At 35.8% G+C, this 23,538-nt stretch overlaps 1 protein-coding gene across 5 annotated transcripts in view; it reads right to left on the bottom strand.

Moving 5' to 3' along the window:
- LOC140158688 (uncharacterized) overlaps window positions 1–23,538 on the bottom strand; it is a 191,081-nt gene that overhangs the window by 21,912 nt on the left and 145,631 nt on the right. For 4 of the 5 annotated variants that reach the window (XR_011859816.1, XR_011859819.1, XR_011859817.1 and 1 more), the window contains 7 exons: window positions 19,656–19,709; window positions 11,179–11,277; window positions 10,765–10,827; window positions 9,808–9,858; window positions 6,416–6,460; window positions 2,429–2,545; window positions 1,824–1,886 (listed from right to left, as the gene is read on the bottom strand). Coding sequence is in view for 1 of the 5 variants with exons in the window: in XM_072181871.1 (XP_072037972.1) it covers window positions 1,824–1,886; window positions 2,429–2,545; window positions 6,416–6,460; window positions 9,808–9,858; window positions 10,765–10,827; window positions 11,179–11,277; window positions 19,656–19,709 (492 nt within the window). In the remaining 4 variants the exon portion in view is untranslated. The remainder of the gene's footprint in view (window positions 1–1,823; window positions 1,887–2,428; window positions 2,546–6,415; window positions 6,461–9,807; window positions 9,859–10,764; window positions 10,828–11,178; window positions 11,278–19,655; window positions 19,710–23,538) is intronic. The other variant, XR_011859818.1, reaches the window with a different exon arrangement.

Raw genomic sequence — 23,538 nt, 5'->3', positions numbered from 1 at the left:
TATGTCAACTATTTTGAAAAGTAGGACCAAATTATTCTTCCATCTGAACCGCTCAAACCAGACTCAAGAAATGCATTGTACCTGGTCCCATCAGGACCCAAGCGTGTCTCTACACACAATGCAGTAACAGACAAACAAACAAAAAACATGTGTGACAAAAAAGGCTTGCTACTGCCTACTAGGCAATTAAAATTTATTCTTTAGGAATTTAAAAATACAAATTTTTAAGAAAAGGGGGTAGGTTTCTCATTGTTCTTAACTCTATGGGGTAGTTTTTTCAATTTTTGGTTGTTGCTGTAAATTCAGTCCAAAGAGGATATGTATCTTTTTGTTGCCAAACACTTGAGTTGGGGTAAAATTTAGTGAAGGTATTTTACTGATGGGATGAAACTCACTATCATACTTGAGTTGGGTTTTATGTAAACTTTATAAAATGGGCCCTAGTTATATCCTGATACGTAAATGTTCTTAGTGTTTTGTTCTCGGTTTTTTCTTTCTTCAAAACATTTAATGTCTGTATACAAGAGTTTAATGGCAGAATTTGTTTGGGTCCTACTTATCAGATTACTGCCATGGTCACCAGAAGGGCTATAATACTGCCCTCACCAATTTGTACATTATCACATTAATTTGTCTGAAGCCTATAATTTATGCTTTGATTTGCATTTTTTTCTAGCCTTTTATAACCAACAGGCTTACAAAGTTTTAGCAGCTAAGGTGCAAGATGTCAGCAGTGTTGTGGCTTGTACAGGGTGTATCAAAATCATTTGAAGCCATCAGCTTTGCTGGCTAATGAAACACATGCTTTTTCCACATTCAACATTAGATCCTCTTCAAATGACTACAATTGGCTAGTTTTAGCCATAAATTTACAAAAAAAAGGTGGATGTTATCAGAGAAGATGATAAAAGAGGAGGTCGCTCGCTGCCCACATCAAAGAAATAATGTGTGCATCCGCCTATTGATGGAAACAATGATCTAATCCGATTGATCAACTGATACGGTTAGTGATTTTGCGAGTCACAACCGTCTAGCTCTAAACGGCGCATGCCGGATATCAATTTATTACGTCAGTTGACCGCGAAATATAATTTCTGTATTGTTTGGCATGACCGGCTGCTAAGTTTGACCCGAGATCCCTGTGAAAAAGACCCTCATTTTGGATCCAAATAGCATTTTGGACACGTTTGGACACAAAACGGAGCATATGGAGAAACTGACACGGGTTTGAATTACTGATTGCACTGGTTTTAAATTTCCGTAAACTTCCGCAAATATTCAAATGGTTGTCATTTAAATTTCTTTTCTTTTGACCTTATATTAATTTTACTGGAAAATTATTAATGCTTGAATTTCCATAACTTAACAAAAATTTTGATTTTTTTTAAATGGGAGTTGCGATATATATATAATGCTTTTTCACTCGTTTAAAAATCATGGTCACCCTGGTTAGTATTATTTTTTAAAAGAAAAAGGCATGATTTGACTGCCAGATTGGGAATTTAACGATGTACTTCCGTGTGTGGAATGTTTTCTCCACTTAGAGAACTACCGAATCAGTCGAGCGTGTGGCGGATGAACAGATTACCGTAAAGGAAAATTCAAGTGGTGTTTTAAGTACCCCAAACAAAGAAAGATGAATGGAGGTTAACTGTGGGTAATCGGATTATATGTTCGAGCGATCTCCTCTATTCTCATCTTCTCTGATCTTATGCTGCATTTTGATGTGGCAGTCTTGTCCATACTCGCTGGATATTGATGGGGCCCAATCATTTTGATACACCCTGTATTATAATAATTGTGTTGATGACACCATTACTTACTGGTATTCCATTAATTCCTGTAATGCCCTGATCACCTTTAACACCTGGTAATCCTATATCACCCTGTATAAAAAAGGAAAGCAGTAAAGGTATTCCATTCAACAAGCTGGGAAACAAATAAGGATCTATTCTTTATGGAAATTACATATTATTGTTTTATGCAAGGGATGAAAATGGACAAAAAAATAGTAAAATGAAGGTTGTGATATCTTGTGAGATGGCCTAATACAGCAGGTGGATGGCAGGATTACACTCAGCCAGCCACTCATTTCTGGTTGCTGCCCAAGGCTATTGTGATTTGAGCAGTGGCGATACCAATGGGGAAAATTTGAGAAATTCCCCAAGTCAGAGATCTCCTGGTTGACCCCCCTCAATAAAAAACAAAAACAAAAATCTAAAATGAATTTTTGTGGCAATTTTGCCAAAATTGTGTGATTTCTGATCCCCTGAAATTAATTTGACCCCCCCTGCCCACTGGAAAAGACGTCTGGTAAACTACTAGATGTGAGAAACTGAGTCAGCTCTAGTCCACATCCAATGTCCAAATTGTGAATGAAATCCACAAGAGAACATAACCAAGACATTTTTTAGGACTTAGTACGTACCTTTTCACCTGATAATCCCATGTCTCCTCGATCTCCTTTCTCTCCCATTAAACCTGGTGCTCCCATTGGACCCTCTGGACCAATCATTCCTGGGATTCCATCTAAACCTGCTGGACCCTAGACAAGTAATTAAACATTATGGTAGATATGGCATGTTAAATCAAATGAATGCATAACAAATAGAACCAAAATAATGGTGTTATCAAATCAACAAGCAATCCCTGAAATGTAAATGTTAATCAAATGAATGAAAGAAATGGATGAAGAATGAAAAAAGAAACTGAATGAATTATAAGTTGAAAATTCGTGCTTGTTATAAAACATGAGGCTAACCCTAATACAAGGGATGAGAATGGAAACAAGATAAAGATGGAATAAGGATGGTTATTGTTTCTGGTATTTCTTGCATGATTGATGATATCCAATGAACTAGTTTTGTTAAGGAAAGAATTAAGGGTGTTAATAATTTTGCTAATGTTCTGCTCTCAAGAACATCAATGTTATTTTGATATACTTCTAGTTTTGTTACAGATGGGAGGAGGGTGTCAGCCTTGTAACAAAACTAATAATTATGGATTGTTTTGGGCTGTTATGCTAACATGGAGGTAACTCAGGTATGCTCTCATCTCATCAAGCGTATGATGGTCAGCATTCTCATTAAGTTTCATTATTTCACTGTGCAATGTACTAGGAACATATGACAATAGTACTTTTTGTGTTTGCATGAACAAGTTTAATGTAAATTAAGTCAATTTTACTAACAATTAGCAATACAGGAAAAAGGTAGGTTTCAAGTTGTGGCAAAAGTTTGATTGACTAAATTCCGAATCAAAGAAATGTGACTTTTATGAAAATTGGTTAATCTTTTATTGAAACAATCAAACTTTTGATTAGTATTTGTGTTTTGTTTAATTAATATTAGTTGAATAGATTTTATAATTGGTTAATCATGCATTGTTGTCAAAGTGATATGAGACATTAATTCTGCTCAACATGCTATATTAGTGGTGAATGCTTTCATGTGAACAGAACTACATTGGCGAATTGAAAGAAATTTATTCTAAACAAATAGATAAATTTTGCTATTAACATATTGGTGCATCTGTTAGGTTTTATCCTCATAATGTGTGATATTTGGTAATTCTGAAGTAATTTGGATTTTAAATTTCAATAATAAGAAAGTGCTGTATTAGCATCTGGTCATTTCAGAGTAATTAATTAAAATACAACTTTATTGTCGCAAATTAACTGATCATTTCTTAACATAGGATATTTTTCTTAATTTCTGAATTTATTATCAATTTCGCTTTATAAATTCACTTTTATCATATTGTGTTATATTAATTTATTGCAAATTAAGAAGGTTATACTTCAGAGTGTTTTAGCCTTTGGGTGCACAGGTTTTTTTGCTTATACCGTTTACAAAAAGCAACATACCCTCTTTCCTCTCCTTCCTTTCCTGCCCATAATGCCTCTCTGACCAGGAGCTCCAGGTAAACCCGTCTCCCCCTATACAATAATTGGGGTCAGGGGTCAAACCAAGATGGGGGACATGGAAGGTAGGGTCATATCAAGATGGGATAACAGGTTTCAAATGCCACAATGCAAACACGTCAGAGATAGGGCAGGAGGAAAAGGGGGATGTACAATAATTGGGGTCAGGGGTCAAACCAAGATGGGGGGACAGGGAAGGTAGGGTCATATCAAGGGACAACAGGTTTCATATGCCACAATGCAACACGTCAGAGATAGGGCAGGAGGTAAAGGGGGATGTACAATAATTGGGGTCAGGGGTCAAACCAAGATGGGGGACATGGAAGGTAGGGTCATATCAAGATGGGACAACAGGTTTCAAATGCCACAATGCAACACGTCAGAGATAGGGCAAGAGGTAAAGGGGGATGTACAATAATTGGAGTCAGGAGTCAAACCAAGATGGGGACAGGGAAGGTAGGGTCATATCAAGATGGGACAACAGGTTTCAAATGCCACAATGCAACACGTCAGAGATAGGGCAGGAGGAAAAGGAGGATGTACAATAATTGGAGTCAGGAGTCAAACCAAGATGGGGGGACAGGGAAGGTAGGGTCATATCAAGATGGGACAACAGGTTTCAAATGCCACAATGCAACACGTCAGAGATAGGGCAGGAGGTAAAGGGGGATGTACAATAATTGGAGTCAGGAGTCAAACCAAGATGGGGGACATGGAAGGTAGGGTCATATCAAGATGGGACAACAGGTTTCATATGCCACAATGCAACACGTCAGAGATAGGGCAGGAGAAAAAGGGGGATGTACAATAATTGGAGTCAGGAGTCAAACCAAGATGGGGGACATGGAAGGTAGGGTCATATCAAGATGGGATAACAGGTTTCAAATGCCACAATGCAACACGTCAGAGATAGGGCAGGAGGAAAAGGGGGATGTACAATAATTGGGGTCAGGGGTCAAACCAAGATGGGGACAGGGAAGGTAGGGTCATATCAAGGGACAACAGGTTTCATATGCCACAATGCAACACGTCAGAGATAGGGCAGGAGGTAAAGGGGGATGTACAATAATTGGAGTCAGGGGTCAAACCAAGATGGGGGACATGGAAGGTAGGGTCATATCAAGATGGGACAACAGGTTTCAAATGCCACAATGCAACACGTCAGAGATAGGGCAGGAGGTAAAGGGGGATGTACAATAATTGGAGTCAGGGGTCAAACCAAGATGGGGGACATGGAAGGTAGGGTCATATCAAGATGGGACAACAGGTTTCAAATGCCACAATGCAAACACGTCAGAGATAGGGCAGGAGGAAAAGGGGATGTACAATAATTGGAGTCAGGGGTCAAACCAAGATGGGGACAGGGGAGGTAGGGTCATATCAAGGGACAACAGGTTTCAAATGCCACAATGCGAAGATCCACAGAATGGGAGGAAAACACATGAGGGTAAGGGGAGGGCCATGTGTCATAATTCAAACACGGCAGAGATAGGACAGGAGGAAAATGGGGATGTACCAAGATCCACAGAATGGGAGGAAAAAGGTTTACATGAGGTTAAAGGGGGCGCCATGTGTCATAATTCAAACACACAGATGATATGTAAACAGGGAAGAGGATATGAGATCAAGAATGAACACAGAGTGAGGGTTACAAACGATGGGACAGAAAATAGGAAAGATATGTGATGGTATAGATGATTATGATGAGGAAGAAATAGTGATAGTAATGGTGCTAATTCAAAGAAACTGGAAGATGACAAGCAAAATTTCATACTCTAAACAGATAAATATGTTTGATCACAATTTATGATTTCATTCAAGTTGAACAATGTTCATATTTGACAACTGGATATTTGTTTGTTACTTTGAAATAAATGTTAAACTGATAGTAATGATAATTTTCATGTTTTATGGCAAACCAATTAAGTGCAAGATATTGTAAATGAAGATTCATTCACTTTTTGGCATGAAATTGAGCTTGTTTACAGTATCTTTACAATATAACAAATTCAGTGAAGTGTGTCACACAAGTTGATATAGTGAATGCAGTGAAAATGATACACATTATCATGATTATGTGAAATTCTAGCATAACAGGTGATAACATGAGTTAAGTGTGATGTACCAATGCAAGCAAACATAAAAGATATGCAAAATGTACAGAATAAGATAGGATATGAAAAGACTCAGGCTATGAAACCTTGTGCAATGTGCATTGTACACTAAAATGCAGACATTTCACACACATATCTAGTATAATATTATATGATTTTGAACAAATAACACATTTATAAATATTTACTTAAGCCTATACCATATACATAAACACTATATTGCTATTTAATAAACATTACAATCTATAATGCATTATAATGTAAAAGATATTTCATGTGTTGCCTTTGTGAATTGTGACAATTTCTAGCAAGCACGGAAAGTAATCTTTTTTTTCAACTTTTGACTATTTTGTGGATATCTGCTTATTTGTTTACTCACTGGTTCTCCTGAATCTCCTTTGTCTCCTTTATCACCGGGTGGCCCCTATGCAACAAATACAAAACAAGTATCATTTTAATATAATTGTTCAATCTGATAGCATCACATGCAGTGCAGTAAGTTCAGATGCATCGAGATACTTTATATGACTCCTTTAGTCTCCTTGCATGGGATGTTACACATACTCCAAGCCAAACTCCATCAGTATGGGTACAAATGTAAAAAAGAATTCTCAAAATTTGATATTTGAAAGACTATTGAGAAAAGTCAAACCCTCCATTGCAATATCATATGTTTTGATTTTCATGACTTTTGGTAAATAAAACTCAAACTGAAACTCAAACTGATAAATCCACTTTTATTACTACCTCCTCCTCCTCCCCCCCCCCCCAAAAAAAAATAAGAAGGTCCACATTTAGGTAGTCTCACTCCCCTTTGAAAAAAATGCAATCAATATTGAATTGAAGGCTTGAATGGTAACCCTGGTATATTAGGAAGTGGTAAGGATAGCAGGAACAATCTATCTAATCTATATAGTCTATATAACTTGAGCTGCAAAATCTATCAAATTATCCCCAAATTAAGGACTTTATTTTCATAACCTCATCATGGACTTCTTCACTCATTGGCCATCTTAAGAATTCATCTGCAACTCATTTCATTGCTTGCATCAGGGGGAATTTATACAATACAGTGCAAGGTTGAAAGTAGTGTGTTAATATTTCCTTAGCAGATTTGCCAATTAGTTCCACATATGACATTGCTTACAGTACTTTGTGAGATTTATCTTGTAAAATTTGATTAGGAAACGTTACAGTGATCCTATCATGACCTTGAACTTAGTTGGACATGTAAATGTCATCAATGGATTACATCGTAACAATAAGTTTTTTTAAGTTTTTGTTTTCTTTCTCAGCTTATTTTCAATTTTACATGAATCATCCTATTAAAGTCAGAAATGTTATTCATGGAAGATATTGCACAACTGTGCGGATTGGATGGCTTACAATATCTAGCACATTGCAAAATCTGGCTTTTGGAAATACAAGTACAGCAAAATACAACAAGCCTTTTCAGTATTATTTACTTCAATTTCTGAATAAACCTGGTATTTTGCTAGTGTGGCCTAGTACTAAAAGTGCCTAACGGTTGTGTGGTAGGGAAGGGGAGATTGGGTTTAGGAAAAGGGTTTTTACTGGGGTTTTAATAGCTTGATATATACAACAAAATGTCTGCCACTTAGAATCTGCCACCAATGAAGATATTCACCAAACACCAAATAGTTTCATATTATTTTCAAATCATTGCACAAATTTTGGCACAAATGTTTGTTGCCAAAACATTTTCAAAATGCTCTGCATGCAATATGTTACAATAACCTGTTAACATATCAAAATGTTTTAGAATGTGACATTAAATATTATCACATCATTGGGAAAATGTACTTTTCAATATTTCAGAAATAGATGTGTGTTTGCTGTGATCAAATATTGCCACTTGCATGTTAGTAGGTCCTGTGCGTGCGAATAATTGATCAGCTGTGCATTCAATTATGCTTCATGATGATGATCCAAATTGCCAGTCAAAATAGGTCATTGAAGTTGAAATCCATACACACCTTAAGACATGATCTCAATCTTCCACAACAGGTTCCACACAGGGAGTGTAAATTTCAAATGGAATCACCCATTCAGGTAACCCCATTTGAAATTCACACTCCCTGTGTGTGAGATTAAGGTCATGTCTTCCACAGGGGCTATGGATTTCAAGTGGAATAGCCCAATTCAGTTAATATTGCAAGTGACAACATTTTGATATCAAACCTCAATTTATGTCACATAATATTTAGGCCGAAACACTTGTTTATAAATATAATATTAGAATTTGCATAACTTAAAAAAGTTGTAAACAACAACACAAAGTAAATTCAAAAGAGTTCAAATACTTTTTCTACACACAAGGCAATATGGTACCTACCAAGTTTAAAGCAAAAACTCAAATGAGGAAATTCCTCTACATTTGAATTATTTTGGCAAATGTCTCTAGCAGCTTTAATTAGCAGAAACTGATTATTTCAACATTTAAACATGGTAGGTCAGTGGTCATATAGTAAATTGTTTACAGAATACAAACAAAAATTAAAAGTGTACAACTGAAAGATCTAGTGCATGTGTAAAAAGGAATATAAAGCTGGTCTCTGAGACAAAAGCAAAAACAATAATTCAAATTTGGACTAATTCCATCAATCAGGACATTGTGATTGGGCAATGCATCAACCAATAGCATTGCCCTGTTGTGTCACATGATATGCATATTTATTGTTTTTGCTTTTAGCCTCTGATCTACATAAGCAAATGTAATCCAAAGAGTATAAAGACTAACTCATCACCTGTGTACAATAACATCAGCAGTAAGTGTGCTTTGATGTTTATATAACTTAGTCCAATAAGATGAGAATGTTTTGCTTTGTAGAAGATATGCTTTCTTCAGATATAGATGTTTTTCATCTCATTTTATATTTTGTGAAATCTGATGACAGGACATTATCCCACATGAATTGTCATGAGATTTCCACTTTCAATTTTAAATTTCCTATTTCTAAAATCAAATAAAGATCGATAACAATAATTCTGTTCTATACCATTTTCCACCCTGACATGGCGGTGACGTCAGTGCGCATTTCATTAGGCTCAGCTTTAAGTAGCTACACTTGCATGCGCTTCAAGATGCTGCATACATGCACGCTCGTAAACAGCTGCCTCAACGTGTTGACATCAATGCTACATTAGGATGAAAAATATTATAAATGAAACTTTTATTCAAGACCTGCTTCGCAACTCTCAAAACATTGTATCTCATTGGACTAAGCTACAGAGAACAAATCAAAGATAAATAAAGTTGCATAAAACATACTTATCTCAGGACATATTGTAGTTTTTGTCATACAATACTATGTTAGGTGCACAAAGTTTGGTATACTAGGCCTAAAAATAAATGTTTGTCTCAATCACACCAACTTGTTGTATACAAATACCCTCGTTTTTGAAATGTCCATTTCTTTTCCTTTTCGTTTGGTTATTTATAATTTTTAAGTTCTTTTCTCAAACATCTGATTTGTAAAGGTGTATTGACAAACATTCATTTGAGACCTGAAACACTTTTCAGGATATGTTAGGATTACAACTTCATAGATCTTATAATCTGTTCAAAAGTGAGCTACAAATAAAATAAAATATCACTGGTAGGCTACCAGCAGTATTATTAAAAGGCTATAAAATAATAACAAAATGTGCCAGGTGTAAATAAACATAGCAGAGGCTGAAACTGTGTGCTATTATATTATGTTAAGCATCATATCTAGCAGCAGCCATGATAGCTAATAGAGCTCCTACCTGTATCCAACCATCATTGGTTACTATGGGTCCAGCGCTACCTTTTTCACCCTGCAGGGAATTATGGGTAAGTTTTATCAACTCCTGTGTATTATGTTGATTGATATTACCTATTTATTCTACACCCAAACACACTCATATTATGATAGGACCATCCTCGTTAGATGGCGTGTGTATGCTGGCTAAAACATTTCACCAGAATTCTGGGTAATTTGAAATTGAGAAATCAACAACAGTAAATAACCCTGATGACTCATGGGTAATTTCTCTTTGATAATATCTGCAGCGATTAAAATGTCACTTTGAGTGCTACTGAAAAGTGCTACTTTATTTGTGCTCTCAACAGAGTGAAGACCAGTCACTTGGGACTATATATCTGTACACAAAAACAAACTGTTTTAGCTTGAATGTCTTACTTGGCACATTAACACCATGTGTCAATCATAATAAAGTTGTCATAGTAACACAGCAAACTTTTGATAAAATGATCTGTGTAAGAATCATCAACTGCAAAGGAACATACCAGGAAGATATGTTACTGGAGCATGGTCCAATTAAACCAAAATGGATAACAGGAATCTGCATGTGAAGATGCTTTTCAGAGATTCATCTTCACAGCCTATTGAACAAGTCAAGATGAACTCACTAACTGACCAATCATCTTAATGGAACTGTTGCCATCCAATTTCATTGTTTTCAAATTGCTTTTTATTCATCTCAATTTCAGATGATGAGGCACAAAATGAATGAATAACTAGCAACTATTGATACAACCATTATGTATGAATGTCACATCTTTTGGACATAGTTTACATCCTTTCAATTATCAAAATCAGTTAGAAATTCTGTCAAACAGTAAAGTGTCAGTATCAAGATAAACAGTCATAATGTTTGTATCACAACATAATCTCTCATAAATAAATTGTAACTTGAGAAATCTGTACTAATTGTACTTACTTTTGGTCCAGTTAGACCCGGTTCACCTGGCATGCCTGGTTGACCATCAAATCCGGAATCACCCTGTTTACATTTGTATCAAATATGAGACAAATTAGTAATTAGAAATGGTAAGAGAGATGATATGATTGATCTCCTCATAAGACTCATATAGTCATAATTCTATTTCAGAAAACATCAATCAGTAACATGTAAAATGCACTCTTTTTAAGGAACACTTTCTGTCAAATTTTAACTTTCTTACCACGACTCTGTTTAGATATAACATACTTTGTAAATTAGTTGTTCCTTTCATTTATGGCAACTAAAAAAGTGAAGTGGATTTATATTAGTTCACTTTCTTTTATAGAAAGTACAAAATTTGTGAGCACTGTATACTTATTCTGTCCAATCATCTCTGCAATTTGAACTAACCTTTGGACCAGGTTCACCTGGCATTCCATCCATACCCATCAATCCAGGTGTACCCATTTGACCTTGAGAACCTGGAACACCTTGAATGCCATCAAAACCCTGCATTAAATTGGCAAGAAATAGTTGACATTGTTAAGAGACTGTAGAAATACAACTGCAATGAGATTATCTGCAAGAGCAGATCTTTGAGTTTTGTCTCAGGAAGAATGCTGTGTGTAAAATATGGCTGCCACAGTATTTTTGGAGAAAATATGCAAATGAGGTCATTAATATTAATAAATATGCAGATACACTGATCTGATATCAAATAATAAAGCATCAGAATTCATACTGAATATGCTACCAACTTAGAGTTTGAAGGCCGACTGACCTGGTTTTAGTCTTATTTAAGTGATTACTCAAATTGTTTAAAGATCTCTTTTCCAATGAATAGTGACACATGTAAAAAGACATATTGACACAATGAAACATTTCTGGATTGATCTTACAAAACAAATTAATATTGCTGAAAAGCAAATAATAAAATGTACAAATGAATAAATGTTCAACTATAAATTGTACAGTACTTTGGGGAAATGTCACATGTTATGAATCATAAACCAATGATATGTGTCTATTTATGTATTCATTAATAATGACAAATTCACTGTAATCAGGATGTCAGGTGCATCTATATATCTTAATATACTAGTATTTCATTTATATCAAATAATGATACTACTCATTTGTACTAATATGTTCCGGTTACAATCTTCCTTCCTTTAGACATTTCACTACCTTGCCTTAGTTATCGATGACACATGGCTCGGGACATGGCTAGTCTTCCTTAATGTCAATGATCTTTAATTGACTATATATTAACTATGTGACTTAATATAGTGTATATCGCTCATTCTACAAAATCCGGTGCCAATAGCCTTTTTTCCATTCTTTGGTCCACAAAAACTTTGTCGAGCATTTAGGGCATCAAATATGTTGTTTTTCTGGTAGAACTCAACGAGATCTACACGGACATATATAGTTTTCCATACTTTAAATGCTTTCTTCAGCCTGATTAACCCTTGCAATGGCTCATAAATCGCTAAAAATGCGTTTCCACAGCTCAAGTGTCACATCTAACCCTAAATATTTTCTTTGAATAAATGCGATTTCTTTACATATTTGTTGTTTTTTAATTAGATAACGCACCATCATATTGTTTATCAACATTATTTTTTAGTGATTAAAATGTCTTTGTGTAATTCTAAAATAAATTGCACTTTCCACCAAAACGCTGTGAGCTACGATACCCCTTTTTAACACACGTTATTGGAAAGAAGTAAAACAGAGGTATCAATGTAATTTGCGGTTTTGAAAGGAAACACTCATAGGTTTTAAAAATCACAGTAAAAATCGTGATGCTGTAGCATTTTTGGCATAGAAATGTTGTAAACATTGAAATTTCGACCGACCATGTTAAGATTGGTGAGCTACGTTACCAGGATTCTATAGTATGCACTTGTATTACATGTACTTCCTAATAATATGTGAAAGCTACCAGTGGTCGAAACCCATTTATATTAGAATTAACCGACATAACGTTCTAACGTTCGCAAATCACATTAAAAACATTAAAACCAGTGAACTACGTTACTGTGAGCTATGTTACACACTCATTTATGCATCTTCAAAACTTCTATGAAATGGTGAAATCTGTTTTACATTTCACTCAAGTGATCTTTAATTTGCTTTTTATGACCTTGGATTGAGTAAAAACAGCCCATTTTATAGTCGGTAACGTAGCTAACATTACATTGAGTTTTAATGTTAAAAACATCATGACATCCTGAAAGAAAAATATGCAAGTGGTGTTGGCAATTTTTACATCTGAAAGTAGTGATACATTTACTTTTAAAAAACACAAAAAGCAGGTTTTTTTGAACAACTTTTATTTTTTCTATTTTTTTAGTGGATTGGCACCGGATTTTGTAGAATGAGCGATATAATAAAGTTTTAGATAGGGTTTAATAATATTTATGGTATGGTATATTAATTACATATAGTATAGGAATAGATAGTTTCCATTTGTATGACAGGTAGCTAGCACATTTTACGCCCAATTGGGTGCTTTTTTATATTCAAGGTGCTATGAAACTGTTACCTACATCAAATGAAATCTTTTAACAATGGCTTCCACATTTTACACCAAATTGGGTGCTTTTCAAAATTTTCAAAATAAGTTTAAATATACCCATTGTTCCAACCATAAAATATTCATTGCCTATTCCATTTCCTCACACTACTTCAGCCCTGTGAGTCTCCTGTGTTACATTTTTAACACACACATAAACCTGTATGTTAAGATGTCACCAATCACTACCTTAGAACAGCACCTTGTACAAAAGCCAGAACTACCTACTTGATCTCAACCTGATATCCTGTAAAGATAGCTGCTTAATTGATCCTAATCCAGAAGAGCTTAGTATAGCTTAAAACTCACATACAGTTTGCTGCTGATGGATTGGAAGATTATCCAAAATACCAAGGGCTCAAGAACCACTAGATTGATATTTGAAAACTTTTTAATGGAAATTTAAATTATGACATATCAAAACGTGAACTTCAAATGTACCACTTTTTATATATTTCAGGGTGTGGATCATTTTCAGAAAAGTTTAAAAAGTGGACTTTTCACAAAAGAAAGTGGACCTTATGTCAAGTTTTCTCCCAAATTGAGACCTTCTTGGACAAATGCCAATGTACACTCACTAAATAGTGTAACTTTTGGTGCATGGGTGGATGCATCACCCCCTGAACACACCCCTAGCAACAGACCTCCTTGACATTTACGCACAGAGGATTAAGCTGATTGGAGACGGTATGCACAATGTGGGAACATAGGCCTATGGTGGGAAGAAATTTACCATATGATATCCTACTGACCAGTCAGGTTGGACGGCCAGTCAGCCCGCCATTGGTGTGTTAGAAGATCCAGACAATTATGACACCTGTCTTGTTCAAGAATAGCCTATCATCTGGCTTCTATGATACTAAACTTGTCTGATACATGACCATGCTATTATGTGACCTACTTAAATAGCATGTGTTAAAGGAAATGTCAAGAAAATGTTAAAACAGAACCTATTGTAATAAGAATTTTTGCTGAGGATACTTCTACAACTATGTAGCCTAATAAATAAACTCTCTTTTCAGTAAACTTTCACTAAGTATGATTCACTAATCTTGATTCTTAGACTGAAGTTATTTATTGACAGTTTTCTGTTTCAACTATAAAATATAAACAAATGAGGAGTATTCTGTCAGGTGATGTCCCTCACAAGAATCTCGATGCAGGTTAGACCCCTGCTGCCGCACCCCCCCCCAAATTTACGACTGTAGTGAGCAAACAAATCATTTTTTCAAATGTTTTTTGGTCAAAAAAGGTCCAAATTTGGAGTAGCCCCACTTTTCACAACTTTTTTCAAAATCTGCACCCCTTCCAAAACAAATTCATGCGTATGGGCCTGATGGAAGTTAAAATGACAAATAAGGAAATCTGAATGTTTTGGGCTTTATTTGAGCATAATTTGAGTGACTGCCTCCTTCAAGTTCAGGTCACCTCCATGAAACAATGATCTGAGCTTTGTTTGTTATAATCTCAAAAATATTGATAAGTCAGAATACAAGGCTTCATCAAATTGTTTCTTTAAGATAAATGATACAAAATAGATAAAGTTTAAACAACACACCTAGAGGGAACAACCAAATCCTAAAAATAACCAACATATTCTGGTTTGTGATTGACTGTTGAAAGGATTCGCTCTACTTATGACAAATACATGTTTGGAGGTAAATCACTTTGAACAATTCATGACACAAGATTTGACATGATGGTTGACCAAATTAAGTTGAATTGCATGAAAATATACTTCTTCTCCACTGTAATTTTCTCTAGATAAAGATCAAAGTTGAAATTGAATAGAATTTATCATAAATTAATAAATATTTAAGTAGTTTATAGATCATCATTGTGAAGCTAATTCATTTACTTGCCTTCCATAATAAACAAAAACCCTCGGATACATGTATATAAAACATATTGCAAGAAAATGCAGATGGCCAATGGCCAACAGTGACCACCAACTTCTAAGCAACAGGGAGGGATTCAATTGTAATTTTGTTATGCCAAGATAGCCATTTAGGTGGAAATATAGCCAAATAACCATTTCCCTCTAAACATAGAAGACATGCATGCACAGGAAGGTGTTAGGCCCTAGCAGTTGTTCAGTGCCTGTATGGGACCATGGCAACCCCTCTCTGACATTACAAAATCCACCAGTCCTATGGCACCTCGTTGGCCACTTCGAGGCCATGCACGCTTTGTGCGCACCCATCCAGAGGAACTAGAACTAGTTCTAGTTTATATATATATTGATAACATACTTGTTCACACTTTTTGCTGCCTATTATGGTCAAACCCCGGCAGTCAAACCTCACACTTGTTCTTATATATAGAGCAGAATGTACGCACGCAATGATAGTACAATGTACATCCAAAGGCAAAGACATGATGAGGTGAAGTCCCTTTACAATAAATCTTTGCCTTGTTTTCATGCATGGTCTAATTACTCATCCCATGCAATCATAAGTCCCTTGTGGAGACATTATGTCTGAGAATCAAATCCACAGTTTAATTTCTTCGCCTCAACAAAGCTTGCTCCATATATCCAAGTCCTATGCTAGTGATTTGAACTGAAAGAACCCTCCTATGTAGCGATTGGCGTGGCAGACCATAGGCCCTCCTCCCATGGGGATAGCAGTGTACTGACAAGACTTCCGGTAGAGCCCCTGGGACACAGTTTGAAATTTCCTGGCTCTTCACAGCCAAGTTATGATCTATGCCGAGGCAATACTGACATATTCTGGCACTTGTTATCAATCAAAGTACTTAATCACGTTGAAGAATATAAAGTTAGGCTGTGTGGATTGTGCTTAAGCTTTTCATTTCATACGATATAATAAATATCATTAATCTCTTAAGTATTTGATTTTATCCCTAGCTTTGGACGGATCTGGGACTTAAGTGGGCTGTACTTTCTTCTTGTTTACAAGTTTTATATTATTATGTGAAATAATCAGTTCCTAACTTCACTGATTTTGCAGTAGCCAAACTGTACCCAAGTTTTTCAAGCCTCATCAAATTAATGGATATTATTAAAATCAAATTTCATAGTCTTGCAGATAACTGCCAATCCAACACATTAGGGTTAACTTAAATATAATGTGCAATATGGCCAGCCAAATTATCACCATCAGCCAACAACCAAAACAGAATACATGCATTACTTTATCCAGGGGAACTACCAAAATAGCATTGGCAAGACAGACCTGAAGAGAAAGCAAGGGGCATCCATCCATGACAAAACTGACAACCAGTAACCCTGCCCTGGGGAATCTGTGTGTACACCCTCCATTCTCCATCCAGGAGGCATGGAGGAGCAACTTCACACCCTGTCCTCTCTAAACCCTGTCACATCAAACAAACCCCAATACCAGTGTACTTTCCCTTGAGCAAGACAGGGCTAGTATAACACATACAACACCTCCACCAAAATTCCACCTAAACACCCCTTGCAGATTAGGGTTACTGGGTATGGAACTTTTCCCAGTGCAGTATGCCAATGGACAAATGTTTTATAGGGGCCATTCAGTGATCCCTGCGAAAGTGCACAAAATTAAAATTGTCATTTAAGGAAAACAGTGGTATTGACAAATTTTGTCTTTAATACAGAGCTTTCAGTTCAGCAACTATCAGGCTATGACACAAACGAAGGTGCATTTACGATCCTCCAGATGAGCAAATCACTGAATAGGCCTTTACCTCTGATAGGTAACTCCTCTTACTCTCCTAAGGCAAGTTGAGTTAACAACTTGTTGGTTGGCTAGGTTTGCCGTGCCATCCCTGGGTGAGTGAGGTCTTTATCTACAGGCACCTTCACATCTCAGTCTGAACCAAACAGTCTGGTCTTTGGACCATGCAGGTTCACCCTGGTGGCTCATCATCACCTGCCCGATAGGACCACAATGCTTATGGCAATATCCAGGGTCTAGTTGTCTGCCTTCAGGTTACAAGTATCTAGTCTACCAAGAAATCTCCTGGACCATCATACCTCAAATCAACTTTTGTAATAATAAAAATAAATAAAACACTGCTGTTTGTGGTTTGTTTTGAGTGACAGTTTGCCCATAAGCACACAGAATTAGGAGAATTATAACAAAACCAGGTTTACCAGTACGATTCTTGAGTGATTCAATATAAGTAATCATTTGGCAAATCACCTTGTCTGCTAAATTGGATTGAATTGAGATGAGTAAAAATTGGAGTTGATTTAGTACTTCCCTTGATATTGATATGCTATTGTCAATGTGACAGATGGAGTTTGGAGCTGAGATGTTTCAATGCATGAGATTTGCCTTCTGCTATGTTACTATTGCTCACACATCAGGATTTGAGGCTTTGTGGTGTGTGTTCTTAGAATTGAAGCCAATATGATGAAAATAAAATGAATGCTTTCTGGCAACCAGAGGTAATTAAAGAGATCCCAATCCTTAACCTTTAATGCCGGGATCTAAGCAGTAATTAGTTGTGTTCACAATGTCTGACGTACACCCGGCGGAAATTGGTCAGCGTAAGTTGCTAGGAATAGCGGTAGGCACTGCCAGGAGTAGTGGCAGTGCGAAAGATGGTCAGCATAAGTTCCTCCAGGCGTACATCCAACGATTTACTCCTGACAAAAAAACGAACATTTTGTGGGAAACATTACCCTTCCCCCCACCCATTGACTTACCAAATGGTATGGATAAAACGAGAATCTGAAGGGGCAACATTTTTAATGCACCACTGGATTACATGCTAGCAGAAAGAACAAGGCAAGGTGCACCACTTAACTCAGACCCAAGTTATGATTGGAACCCTTTAAAGAGTTGGTCCCTATGTATAGATTCAGTGTATCAAACTTTTGATATTTAATTTCCTTCCTCCTACATTACGCATTTCTTGTATAATATACTATGGCACCAGGTATCAATTGAAACCAAACAGTGATTCATTACATTTAATTTTGAAAATTAACAAATTTATATCAAAAAGCTCCCCATCAATGTCCCATAAAATGCACACATTAATGATTCAGCTATTTTGTATTGGAATAGTGTATTGCCCAAACATATCAATAACGGATGATAAACTAACAATGGAATCATGTACCTTAAAAAAGCCAAGATCATAGGCCCCCGCCATACTGATTTGAAACCAGATTAAATATGAAATTTGGAACCAGATCACTTTTATCTGGAATCCCTCTCAAATTAATGTTTGACCTATACATTGGTTCAAATTTGAGTAGGATTCTAAATCAGATGAACCAATCAAATTTGATATGGGCTTTTCAGAGTGTGATTTCATATGGCAACTTCAGATTGCTTCACCTATCACCAAAATATTTCGATTTTTTTTCCATCTAAAGATCCTTTAATAATAAGAAGTTTTCACAAAAGGCATAATATTCCTACAAAAATCTTGACCAAGAACTGAGTAAGTTTCTTTGCTGCTATAAAAGCCCATATCACCAACATATCACTAGTTTGGAAGTTTGATGGGCATTTATGTATTGGTACAACAGCTGCGACTATTAAAAGTTTGCTCTTCACTTGACCATCATGTTTTTTGCATCTAAGAAACACTACTATCACTTAGCACTAGACGTGTTGAAAGTGGAAGGAAAAAAGGGAAATCTTTTCAGTCAGTGGCCATGATTCTCACAGGATGCCGGCCATATGGACTAGGTCTTACAGCACTATGCATGTACCACGCTGTCTTTCCAGTCTTCCTTTGTAAAAGCTAAGCTAAAGACCTAACGAATGCAGACAATTTGACAAGAATTACACATAAGAGTTGACAGATACTTGTGGTTCTACATGCCGTTTACAGAAAGAGCTAATTAAATTGAGACAAAAATGAAATGGAATATGAAAACAGTAACTAGCAGAGTAAATTGTTTGGGGTTTCCTGACTTTCTCTTGGGTGTTGCTGTTAGAAATGTAACCGGACATGTAGTACAACAGAGTACTTGAACTTGGACTTTCTGATTCTTAGCAGGGTTTAAGAAATCGGAAAGCTGTCAAAAGCCTTGTATATCCACTTCTTTAGTATCTTGTAAAGTGTCTCCATGTGTCAATTAAAATTTACCAATAAGCATATGCATCCTGACCATTACCTTTTTTTTTAGTTTATAGTACAAACAAGTTTTTGGACAAAATACACAAAATTATTTTTAAAAAATTTGCAATTAAGTGGAACATTTAAATGTTTGATGCTGTGTGCCCGGCTGTGTGATGCTACATTTCTCCTGAAACAGATAACATACAATAACAACAATAATAATATTGCTAAGAACAGTAGTATTATATTAGAAAAAAATCAAACCACAATGACTTACTTGTTCTCCTTTTAATCCTGGTGGACCTTGTGGACCAGGAAGACCTCTTAAACCCTGAATACAAGACAAAAGAATACAAAGAAATTCTGTATCATTGTCAAAAACACCAGATACCTTAGCAGAGATATATATACACCATGCAAAATATATGAGTAAGGTAACAGATAGAGCTGCAAGCAAACCAACAATTACTTTAAATCAAGTATATTCCCATTGTTTTGTATCTGCTGTCGTAGAGAAAATGTCATACCTTAGTTACTGGCAGTGGTTCATGACTTGGTTTGCACACCTGTTAGCAACCCACTGACTTTGTGTTGGGATCATTTTGATTGTGGTTCTCAACACAGATAGCGTGAACCAGTTGACCTTGCAAAGATCGATTTTAACATCACACTACGACAGCAAATAGTATAAAGAATAGGATTTCAATGGGTCGGGATCAAGTCCAGAACAAAAATATAACTTGGAATATATGTGACCTGCTCTGACGAAACCTGCCATAAGTCGCACTCAGCCATTTCGAGATACGGCAAGTCAAAGTTGGGAAAGGGGTGAAAAACCTTACAGATTTTGTTTTTCAGTTTTTATTATTTTTTGATTCCTTAATATGTTTACTTTAACCTACCATTGAAAACAAAATATTCTTTTACGTCTAATGCACCCAAATCTAACATTTTCTGAGCCAAACCAAGTCCTTAAGGGTAGACGAGGTGTTGTTGGTCGAAGCAACCAAAAAAATCAATTTTCATTCTCTAGATCAATAAATTATTGACAAATAACACCTTGATGTTTTGCAAAAGTTCATTCTACAAATTATATAATTTGAAAACTTGCTTAATTTATTGTTGTTAATGAGTTATGTAAATTTTACAAAAGTGTTGTTGTTTCAGCCCTCTTTACAACATAACTCAAGAACCACAGGACCTACAAAATTATTTCTGTGATATTTGAATTCTTCTACACGCTCACAAGGAAATGAGCAATGCAATTTTTGCCAAAGCTCATTACCATTCGCAAGATGTTGTGAACTACCAAATCGCAACACTTTAAAATAGTGTATTACCTTAAACATGTCATTTTACAACTTTAAAGCCATTTTCTTGCATTTGCCTTTTCTTTATGTGTTGCTTCCCCCCTTCCTGTTGAAAGACCGTAGAATGAGGACCACATGTCCCAGAAACATAATTTTGGTATCAAATGAAAGCTGAAGACCTATACTAAATGATGACATCAAAAACTCAATTTTCAAAATTAGTGACTTATGTCTGGTTTTGTGGGAGCGGGTCACAAATGTCCTATTGTACCGTCAACCAATTAACACCAAAGAGAGAGAATGAAAATGAGAGAGCCTAGACTCTTTCATATTTTTGTATGTTGCTCAAGTAGGGACAAATAGTGGATCACCAGAATGTTTCACCATTGATCAACTTTGTTTACTAGAGCATGTTTTTGAAAAGGCTGCCCATTTTATGTACTAATTGAATGGTGCAAACCTTTGCAAAGCTTTACTGGTAAGATGTCAATTGTCCTTTCATTTGGGTCTTTGCTAAAGATTTTGGTGTTACACTATTTTAGTCCTCATGTATGACAATACAATATGGCACATTGCTCATAGTTATACATATGGGCTATACAAAGTTGCAGCTCTTGTGGTTTAACCTCTTTAATCTCATAGATGTAGATTTATAATCATACAAATGGCAAAATTATACAGATTATTTAGCATTTGAACTTGAACCATTCCACTATTTAGCCTGTCGAGGGGGAGGAAGGCAGTAAATGAATTGACAATCATGAAAAACTCTGATCTTTTCAAACAGCAATATCAAGCATTTGAAACTCAGGTGGTCATTGATGTGTGTTATCTTTAAGGACCTGGATAGAATGTATGTCACCTTTTATCTTGTGAAATGTTGCACAAAATAAAACTTAAAAAAGAAATTGTCATGCAACCGCCCATGCACAAAGTATTGTGTGCTCACTGGTTCTTTGTGTCTAAATTACAAAGTAAAGTAAACTGATTTGCAAACCAATGAATTCTTGCTTCAATTTGGGTTCTGGCAGTTAACAAACAAAAACAATTAAAACAGAATCAAAAACAAACATGCAACAAAAAATAAAAAAATATTGGAAACTAAAAATTGGAATCTGTGGTACAGGTTGATATGGAATGTAAGATGGGCCCTGTCATTTGTCTTGTCTTTAACCATATGTTAATGAGCTCAATGGAAAGAAAAGACACCTGTGTATTTGTCTATTTCTGTGAGACAGGACAAGAACCACATGCAACAAATATGTTTCAGGTTTAGGTAAGAGAACCATGATACCTAACCATCTCAACCCTTCCTTCCATCACTCAAATCATAGAACTTAAATGTGATGCAAATAAGGGGTGGGGAACAGCCCTGTGGAACAGCTGTATACTTACTTATACATGAGGTGGGGTTAAACCACAGGAGTAGTTGGAAAGAATGGAGGTAAAAGCCAAACCCTGCTGAACAGTGCATGGGGTCAAACCATCTAAAACATTATAGACATTGTCAACAGCAGTGAGGAAGGGGCAGGTACAATTGCTTAAGTAAGGGTGTGGCCCAAATATATAGAGGGAGTGCTGCAAAAGGAGGGAATGTGAGTATAAACAAGGATATATACATGTACATCCAAATCTCAAATACATGCGTAACATGCTGGTAATATAAAGTAATCATTAGGTGGAAAAAGAACTATATACAAAGATTTTTACTTCAATTATAACAATGCACAAAGCTAAATATTCTCTTGATGTTTTCCTAAAAAACAATTTCTTTTTCATACTATATAATAGAACTCCGGAGATCCAACAATTAAGATAACACAACTACTGGCAAATATGATATGGTTATCACTGCCCAAAAAACCTACAGTCTATGATTTGACATACAGTGGAATAAGGGTCAGTATGATGGTCCAACGTTTGTGTGTGAACTTTCACGTTGTGACCAACCCAGCCGTTTCATTCTCAACATTTTGCTAATGGCCAAGGTTTTAACATACTCGCTGCATTTAGTAGCAAAACACACACAAAATTTCAAACTATTAACTGGCTTGATAAAAGATGTTTCCACATAATTTGGGGTTGTCAAGATTGTGACAAGCATTATGTTGTTACCATGTTTATAAATAAAATTCACTCTAAAATTGGGTTTTCATTTGTCATCGCAACTTGTGATATACACATTATCCATACAAATGGTGTGAGGAATATAGAAGAACTTTCTTATAGGTGAATTAATAGCAGCAATTTTCAAATAGTATTTAATTATTATCAGCTATTATGTTGTCAACATCAGATAATATAGTTCAGTAAAAGTGCAAAACAGGAAAAAAATAAATGAATGTGCTGGGGTTCAGACCGGGGGATCAGGATCTGAAAATAATGTCCACTTAGAGAATACACAGGAAATATCTGTTACTCTTTGAAATTCACTCTCAAATAATGGCTTTTTATAAATAAATAAAACAAATGTGGCATAATAAAGTAAATCGAGTCATTTGTTACTGCGCATGTCAACAAAGTCCTAACTTATGCATGCAAAATTTCACAAGTGTGTCAGCCACTCAATACGCAAGGCGCAGTTCGTGTATCTGCCCAGCACAGTGTACACCATTCTATATCAATCCAAGATGTTATGAGTCCTGCCCATTACAAGCTGATCATAGTATGGCAATTTTTATCTCACATGATTTTGGCTTGACAATGACTCAATTTGCTTTATTTTATGTCACAAATTTGATTAAAATGAGAAATAATGAAATGGTAAAAATTGAGTGTGTCTTGGCAATAGTGACTTGCAATCAGACATGTCTTCAACAATACAAAAACATAAGGAATAGAATCATGTGT

This window comes from Amphiura filiformis, chromosome 8, assembly GCF_039555335.1.
Source record: "Amphiura filiformis chromosome 8, Afil_fr2py, whole genome shotgun sequence".
Taxonomy (NCBI): domain Eukaryota; kingdom Metazoa; phylum Echinodermata; class Ophiuroidea; order Amphilepidida; family Amphiuridae; genus Amphiura; species Amphiura filiformis.
Note: the sequence above shows the minus strand (reverse complement) of the source record. Positions and strands in the feature narration are given on the sequence as shown.